Source organism: Myotis lucifugus, unplaced genomic scaffold (genome assembly GCF_000147115.1).
Source record: "Myotis lucifugus unplaced genomic scaffold, Myoluc2.0 scaffold_19, whole genome shotgun sequence".
NCBI lineage: Eukaryota > Metazoa > Chordata > Mammalia > Chiroptera > Vespertilionidae > Myotis > Myotis lucifugus.
In genome coordinates, this window is record NW_005871067.1 from 2,166,048 (window position 1) to 2,175,751 (window position 9,704).

A 9,704-nucleotide genomic window follows, 5' to 3' on the forward strand; every position below is an offset into this window, starting at 1 on the left:
TAAGAGCACTAATCCCATGCATGGGGGCTCTACCCTCATTACCTAACCAAATGCTTCACCTCCAGATACCATCATATTGGAATCAGGCTTCAACATATGAATTTTGGGGAAACACAAACATTCAGTCCATAGCACCCTGTAAGCTATAAAAGCACAAGTAGCATTGATTTGGAAATATCCTAACAAAGCATAAAACTGTAAAGAAAGAGAGGCATTTGTCCCCACTTCTCAGGCTCTGGTATATCAGCAGCTAGGGAAGACCACAGGTATGGTGGGCTCCAGTGGTGTTGGGCAGACATCGTGGGATTCAGTATACCCAGCAGTCACAGTAAAATCTAGCAGAGGTAGCAATAAGGCACACCAAGTGTAGTAATGCCTGACAGAGTAAGACAGGAGAGAGAACTAGAAGGCATCTTGGGGCACCTTATCAACAGCCCACCACAGTTGAGTTGCAAAATTATGTAAGATATTTCTAGGGAATCACCAAAATACGTGTCTGGATTTGTCTGACTTATTTATTTATTCACTTATTTCCTGTGTAGCAGTTAGAAGAGTATTTTGTTGCAAATTAAGAAACCTTAGTAGATAAGGGGGGACTGGTATAGTAGTAATACGTTTCAAGACCTCCAGTAGATGTCTGAAACTATGGATAGTATAAAACCCCATATATACTATGTTTTTTTCTATACATGTATATCTATGATAAAATTTAATTTATAAATAAGGCACAGACGAAACTGGTTTGGCTCAGTGGATAAAGCGTCGGCTTGCGGACTGAAAGGTCCCAGGTTCGATTCCTGTCAAGGGCATGTACTTGGGTTGCAGGCACATCCCCAGTAGGAGATGTGCAGGAGGCAGCTGATCGATGTTTCTCTCTCATCGATGTTTCTAACTCTCTATCTCTCTCCCTTCCTCTCTGTAAAATATCAATAAAATATATTTTTTTTAAAAAAAATAAATAAATAAATAAGGCATAGTAAAAGATGAACAATAACAATAATAAAATAGAACAATTATAAAACATACTGTAATATAAATTATGTGAATGTAGTCTTTCTCTCTTAAAATATCTTATTGTACTGTACTCATTCTTCTTCTTGTGGTGATGTGAGATGATACGATGCCTAAGTGATGAGATGAATGATGTAGGCATTGTGACAAAGCATTAGGCTACTAGAACTGATATTTGAACACAAGCACTAAGACACTGATAACCAAGATGGCTACTAATTGACAAACGAGTGTGTGTGTGTGAGAGCAGAGGGTATATATAGATTGGAGATGCCGGACAAAAGGATGATTCATATCCTGGGTGGGACATAGTGGGAGGGTGCAAGATTTTACCATGCTACTCAGAATGGCACACAATTTAAAACTTATAAATTGTTTATTTCTGGAATTTTCCATTTAATATTTTCAGACTGTGGTAACTGAAACCATGGAAAATGAGACCATGGATAAGAGTTGTACATAGTAGCTATAACTGGCCATCTTTAAACAAGTGATAACTAATGAGTGATAGCCAGCCATGTGCACTATACTGCCAAACTGGTAATTAAAAAATTGAACCACTTTCTTACACCTTACACCAAACAGCTGTTGCCCTTAAAACCCCTCCTCAGCCCCCACCTTAGGTTCTGCCTTTGCAGTTCACCCAGATTAGGTTCTGATTGGTCAGTTTCTATGCCAGTCAGCGTCAAAAGCTCCACCTCCTAGGCAGCCATTGGCTCCTCACACTTCACCCAGATTTGGTTCTGATTGGTCGGTTTCTATGCCAGTCAGCATCTCTGGGCCTATAAACGGGCCTGATCAGAGAGGCAGGGCTGATCAGCAGCCCCAGTGGAGGCCAGAGAGAAAGAGAGGCACGGCTGCTGGCCAGGCCCGGAGAGAAAGAGAGAGGCAAGTGCTGATCAACAGCTGCCACGGAGGCTAAGGATCAGACCCTGCTTCTCTCTCCTGGCCTCTCTCTGAGCCTGATCCATAGGCCCCTCGGCAGTCAGTGCTGGGTCGCCATGGCAACCTAGCACTGACTTCCGGTCTGTCAAGCCCTTGGTCGTTTTGGATGTTACAGACCCTGGCTCTTTATATATCTATACAGACAATGAACTCACAGAAAGAGAAACTAAAGAAACACCCCATTAACCATTGCAACAAAAAAACTAAGTTACCTAGGAATAAACTTAACTAAGGAGGTAAAAGACCTGTACTCAGAAAAATATAGGATGTTGAAAAAAGAGGAAAGGGGAAGACATAAACAAATGGAAGAATATACCATGTTCATGGATTGGTAGAATCATCATCATTAAAATGTCCATACTATCCAAAGCAATTTACAGATTCAATGCAATTCCCATTAAAATACCAATGACATATTTCACAGACCTAGGACAAAGTCTCCAAAAATTCATTTGGAATTAAAAAAAAAGACCCCGAATAGCTGCAGAAATCCTGAGAAAGAAGAGCAAAGTTGGAGGGATCACAACACCAGCTAGATATCAAGCTGTATTACAAAGCCACTATTATCAAAACTGCCTGGTACTGGCACAAGAACAGACATATAGGCCAATGGAACAGAACAGAGAACCCAGAAATTGACCCAAGCCATTATGCTCAATTAATATTTGACAAAGGATGCAAGAGAATTCAATGGAGTCAAGAGAGTCTTTTCAATAAATGGTGTTGGGAAAATTGGATAGATACATGCAAAAAAATGAAACTAGACCACCAACTTACACCATACACAAAAATAAACTCAAAATGGATAAAAGACTTAAAAGTAAGATGAGAAACCATAAAAATCTTAGAAGAATCTGTAGGCAGCAAAATATCAGACATATGTTGTAGCAATATTTTTACTGATACAGCTCCAAGGATAATGGAAACTAAGGAGAAAATAAACAAATGGACTGTATCAAAATAAAAAGTTTCTGCACAGTAAAATAAACCATGAACAAAACAACAAGAAAGCCCACTGCATGGGAGAACATATTTGCCAATGTTGTATCTGGTAAGAGTTTATTCTCCAACATTTATAGGGAACTCATACATCTTAACAAAAGGAAGATAAACAATCCAATCAAAAAATGGGCCAAGGACCTAAATAGACACTTTTCAAAGTGGACATACAGAAGGCCAAGAGACATATGAAAACATGCTCAAAGTCACTAATTATCCTAGAGATGCAAATCAAACGACAATGATGTACCTCGCACCTGTCAGAATGGCTATCATCAACAAGGGAACAAATCAACAAACGATAATTGCTTTTGAGGATGTGGAGAAAAAGGAACCCTCATGCACTGCTGGTGGGAATGCAGACTGGTGCAGCCATTGTGGGAAACACTATAAATTTTCCTCAAACAATTAAAAGTGGAACTCACATTTGACCCAGTAATCCCACTTCTATGAATATATCCCAAGAAATCAGAAACACCAATCAGAAAGGATGTATGCACCCCTATGTTCATAGCAGCACAAATTACAATAGCTAAGGTCTGGAAACAGCCTAAGTGCCCATCAACAGATGAGTGGATTAAAAAACTGTGGTACATCTATACAATGGAACATTACACTACTGTAAAAACCAAAGAACTCTTACCATTTGCAATAGCATGGATGGACCTGGAGAGCATTATGCTAAGCAAAATAAGCCAGTCTGAGAAAGATAAATATCACATGACCTCACTCATTTGTGGAATATAATGAACAACATAAACTGATGAGCAAAAATAGATCCAGACACATAGAAGCATTAAACAGACCATCAAACCTCAGAGGGAAGGCAGGGGTGTTGTGGGGGTAAGGGGGGTGTAAGAGATCAACCAAAGGACTTGTATGCATGCATATAAGCATAATCAATGGACACAGACAGTAGCGGGGTGAGGGCATGTGTTGGGATGTGGGAGTGGCCGGGAAGAGGTCAATGGGAGGGAAAAGCCATATGTAATACTTTAAACAAGAAAGAATTTAAATAAATAAAGTCTCTGCTGGAAAATGGCACATACTACACATTCATTTTGTCCAAATTAGTCTCACGGCCAAGGCAAAAGTATATCCATGACCTATAAGATGCACTGGCAAGTCACACAGCAAGAAGTGAGCGTGCATAACCTTTTTGCAGGGAGTGAAATAATTGGGAGCAGTAATTAAATCTACCGCCATATCTCCAAGATGCTTGTGGAGTATCTCTCCTGGTTTTGGTCTTCATACCACTGTGAGAACAGTTGACATTACTTCTTAATCTCTCAATTCATCCTTCAAGATGGATGGAGCTTTGCTTTCTTCTAATGTTCTTCAACTGAAACAGATTGTTCCCTTCCATGAAATACCATTAAACTCCTTATCCACACCTTTTATTTTGGTTCTTCCTTAACTTTTTTTTTTTTAATTTTGTACTTGACTTCATGTTATACACCTTTTAAAAAGATAGTTTTCCTGGGTACACAATTTTTAGATGCCAGTTATTTTCTCTCAGAATGCCAAGTGCTATTGCACTTTCCCTGGCTTCCTCATTCTTGAGAAGTCTGCTAGTATTTCAATTTTCCCTTTCTGAGTGATCTGTCTTTTTTATCTGGTTCCTTTGAAAGCTTTCTCTGCATATTTGATATTATGCCATTTCAATATAAAATGTCCAAGTGTGGATTTATTTTTATGTGTACTATGTACTATACATTTTTCCCTACATACAAATTTTACATTTAATCATTTCTAGAATATTTAGTCATTATCTCCTCAGATATTGACTCTTCTTCATTCTCACAATTCTCCCCAGCCCCCGAACTCTAATTAATTTGCATTATATATTTGTTTACTGTTCTCCATTGCCATTCAGCATTTTGTTTTAGTTTTGTCTCATGTTGTCTCTTTAGACTTAATTCCCCTCACTTCAAAGACTCCAGAGACACAGTGAAAATTGTTTTATGCAGGAGCTATCCTTTTCAAGCAAGAAGGCCTTTCAAAGTATCTAATCAATATACTGCCAATAGTAGATGTCTCAGTGATGTTTTGTACTCTGGGTTTATGGCTATCCTCCTTATCCTTGAGCTTTCCAAGAATTGAAATTCCCAGAGAAATGGAGCATGATTTAAATTATTTTAAATGTAGAACATCAGAGTTAGAACAATTAAGTTAGACTTTCTTGTTTATAATGGACCCTATATCAGAACTGGTTTGCTAACTTACTATGCACTATGCTCCTGAGACCATGTGATTCAGTTAGGTTTGCTCTGCCTATAGGATGCAAATAAACCTGTTATCACTGCTAAGAAAGTTACTCAAAATATTAATCATATTTAATGATGAGTTCATGATATAATGTCACATAGAAAGGCTAAGAATTGTAGGATGGCCCTAACCGGTTTGGCTCAGTGGATAGAGCATTAGCCTGAGGACTGAAGGGTCCCAGGTTCGATTCCAGTCAAGGGCATGTACCTTGGTTGCGGGCACATCCCCAGTGGGGGGTGTGCAGGAGGCAGCTGATCAATGTTTCTCTCTCATCAGTGTTTCTAACTGTCTATCCGTCTCCCTTCCTCTCTGTAAAAAATCAATAAAATATATATTTTAAAAAAAGAATTGTAGGATGGGTGAATTACTAAGATTTTACTATAACTTCATTTATGATAGGGAGACACTCAAGTGAGCATTGCCATTGTTGGCCTGCTATTATGGTTTGGGATTCTGATATTTATTATTCTACTACAGGCCCAGGGCACGAAATTCATGCACTGGGAGGGGGGGGTGTCCCTCAGCCCACCCTGCACCCTCTCCAATCTGGGACCCCTTGGGGGATGTCCAACTGTCGGTTTAGTCAATGAACAAATTATATTAATAGATATATTCTCTCCTCAATAAGAGAAATTATCCTATATAATAAATAGGAAATATGCAAATTGACCCTCACACCCTTGCATCACAAGATGGCCACCCCCACTAAACGGGCAGTCAGACATCCCTCTCACAATCCGGGACTGCTGGCTTCTAACCACTCGCCTGCCTGCCTGCCTGATTGCCCCTAACTGCTTCTTTCTGCTAGCCTGATCACCCCCTAACTGCTTCCCTGCCAACCCGATCACCCCCAACTGCCCTCCCCTGCTGGCCTGGTCACCCCCAACTGCTTTCCCCTGCCAGCCATCTTGTGACAATGTGGGGGTGGCCATCTTGTGATGCGAGGGTGTGGGGGTCAATTTGCATATTACCTCTTTATTATATAGGATAATTTCTCTTTTTGAGGAGAGAATATATCTATTAATATAATTCATTCATTGAATAGCACAGTCTTTTCCCCTCAAAACAGAAAATGATACAAAACAGCTAATGGATCAGGTTTTGATTAAAAAAAAAACAAACTAGTTTGATGGTCGAAGTGAGAGGTGTTTACAAGCCTATACTGGAATTAAGCAGAGTAAATATCTTGAATGCAAACATTAATTTGGAAAGATAGAGAATTATGGTCCATATGAAAAACAAACAATTTTGAAAACGTGTTAAAATCGGGTTTTCTGACCATATTTAAATAAATTATGTTCTGATTTTTAGAACTTTATAGATAACAATGGATTCTAAGGTGAATAAACATTACAGCAGAAGCTAAGAAAATGCCCTACCCCAACACCTGGAGCCAGGTAATTAGTACTTTCAGTTAATAAACTCCCTAGAATTAGCCAGAATTATACTGAATTGTGCCATATAGTAAATACTGTATTGATGTGAGCTTTTATACAGTTATTGCCAAAAGTCTGAGTACTACCCACAGAAGACTGGAAGAAAGAAATGAGTCAGTGCAGACAAGGATTAATAAAATACACTTGCGTGAATTTGACGTTAATATCCAGGGATGAATCAATTTGTACAAGTCTCCTGCCCAGCTCTGTATGAGGCACTCTCTGGAGCTTCCTTTCCCACCATGTCTCTAAGAAAAAAGTAAATGCATTCATCCTTATTTAAACACATACATTATATCCTTGTGCACCTTTCAGTCATTTCAGCGTAATTCAAAAGGCTGCAGATTCACAATAGATCAATCAAAGGTAAAATATGTTAAATAAAACATGTTTCGATCCTTGTGCTTTCTGACTTTAGAAACCAGTAATAAGCCAAAGATGTTCTTAATTGTTATTTATAATTATTAAGTTCTGCATTTTTGTGTTAATTTTTCCAAGTAATTTTGAAAAGCCTGACACAAAGAGATGATGATTCAACCTTTTAGTAATTTAAAACTATTTCTAAGGCTAAATATTCACACACAAAAATCTAAACTAATTTCTTTGAAATCTTGACATTTCTTCTTCCTCTAAAAATTATATTTTCACAGAACATATATTTTAACTTCTAATAAAGTTGTGGCAGGCAATTCATAGTATTTAATGGCACTTAAAAAATCATGCTCAAAGTTTCAGGAACCAGCATCTATCATCTTGGCAGTAGAACATAAATGTAAGAAAAATTCACCACCCTGATATTTTTTTTAATATATTTTATTGATTTTTTTACAGAGAAGGGAGAGGGATAGAGAGTTAAAAACATGGATGAGAGAGAAACATCCATCAGCTGTCTCCTGCACACCCCCCACTGGGGATGTGCCTGCAACCAAGGTACATGCCCTTGACCGGAATCGAACTCGGGACCCTTCAGTCCCCAGGCCAATGTTCTATCCACTGAGCCAAACCGGTTAGGGCGCCCTGATATTTTTTAAGGCGAAATAAGGCAATTTTTATCTAATAGATTTGAAGGTTAGTGGAGGGGAAAAAAGGTGTTTGAAATGTAAACAAAATATCTTGAAATATATCTTTTCATCTTTACTTTATTCTCTTTGTTACTCTCTCTTTTGGCTTGAAAAATAAGATGAGAACACATCTAAATGTATCTGGAAAGAGTCTTGGAGAATTTAACTCACTTCTTAAAAGAGAAAAGACCTAACTATATTATGTGATAAATAAAATATTTTCTATTTAAAATTCCTTTTAGTCCTTATTCCATCAAAGTTTGGAATGAAAGAAAGCACAATGAAAACCCTGTCTCTTATGATTTGTGATGATAATAGCCGGTCATCACAGGAGTTTGTCCAACAGGGTTGTTACAACACGGTTAATAAAAGCATATAAGAGAATCTATAACATTCACTTACAAAACTCTCTGTTCAGATCAGAACTACATCCTGTTTTATGTGTCTAAATAGACATTTCACAATTGGTAAAATATGTGCTCTGACAATGAAATTCTACAGTGTCCTTTTATAGAAGTTTTTATGATTATATTAGGACTACAACCACAAGTCCCTTTCTGTACTTTAACTTGCACTATGCTGTTTCAGAAGCTGCTTTCAGGATGTAAGAACTAAATTAAGATTAAAGTTTTCTAGTAGGTGTGCAACACGGAATTGAAAGCCCAGAATGAAGTTTCCCACTTTAAAAAAGGAATATGATTACAGAGAAAGTTCAGGAAGTTTATAATATTGTGGAAATGTCTTACAGTAAGAAAATAATAAACACAAGTCCATGTATCTTAATTATTACTATCTTTCTGTGTCATTTGAAAACATTTAAGTGAATTTGAATAGAAGTGTATTTGCCAGGAGTAGCTTTGTGTCAGTTGCTTATTGCATGAAAATATGCTTACAGAGGGTTTCATCACCTATTCATTGTAAATCTATATCCCTTCATATTTTAAGAACCTCTGTTTATGTTTGGATTTAAATAAGAGCAAACTGAACTACATGCTTGGAGGAGGAAAAAATAAAGTGATTTTTTTAAATAAAATGTTTCTTATGTAAGAATACCAAAGTCTTATCTATGTCTCTCTGTAGAATACTATTATGAAATAATGACCAAGAATACAACTGAATATTTAAATTAAAAAGAAAAAAGAAAGATAGGCTGCATTGTGACAAAACACCGTCTCCCCTTGTGCCAGTGAAGTGAGCATGCTCAGCCCATTGGGAGGCACCGAAGTTACTCCTTCTGAGGTATAAGGAGGACACGTCTAATAACTCAATTGCTGTGAACCTATTCCTATTATTCTGGTATAAAGCATTTCTTCAACTGCAGATTGATTGCAATGTTCCTTCTACTTCATTTCATCGTTTTGATATATGTCAAAGGTAAGGCTGCTGTTTTCTCGCTTACATGAGTGCAATTCCAAAAAATATAACATTTCTATCCAGTTTTATCATATTTGTAATAGATTCATTGCAGTGTTTTGATAACAGCCCTCCAGTCTGCATTGTCATTTTCATTGTCACTATCTCTAACTGCTTAGAGTCTCATCCTAGCAATTTATAGGTGCAACAAATTTTTCAGGAAACTTGTCTTTTATATTATTAAATTTGCAGATATAATATATTTTAAAAGCAATGTTAAATATATCAATTATAATGGAGAAAAAATTTAATATGTGAAAACAGATGAATAACAAATTAAAATTTTGTCTTACGAACTTTCAACCTGCTGTAATGTGTTTATAACATTTATGTAATTGTTAGTTGCTTTGTTTTGTTGTAAATGTAGTTACAGTGAGAATTGCAAAGTCACAGACAAATAAAAAATCATTATCTTTCCCAAAGAGCAAACCTATCTAAAATAAAATCATTAAAAACATACAAAAGTATACACATGTAGATAATTTTCTTTTCTGTTTAACATTTTTATTTCAGCCTAACTGCTAATTTTCAAGTTAGTGGTATTTTTATTGTAAAGCTGAGGAAAAAATAA

At 37.0% G+C, this 9,704-nt stretch overlaps 1 protein-coding gene across 2 annotated transcripts in view; it reads left to right on the forward strand.

Annotated features, from left to right (window-relative positions):
* Positions 1–8,947: 8,947 nt before the first annotated feature.
* RXFP2 (relaxin/insulin like family peptide receptor 2) overlaps positions 8,948–9,704 on the forward strand; it is a 61,194-nt gene continuing 60,437 nt past the window's right edge. For both annotated transcript variants that reach the window (XM_006085471.3, XM_006085472.3), the window contains exon 1: positions 8,948–9,094. In XM_006085471.3, the coding sequence (XP_006085533.1) occupies positions 9,052–9,094 (43 nt within the window). In that variant the 5' untranslated portion in view covers positions 8,948–9,051. The remainder of the gene's footprint in view (positions 9,095–9,704) is intronic.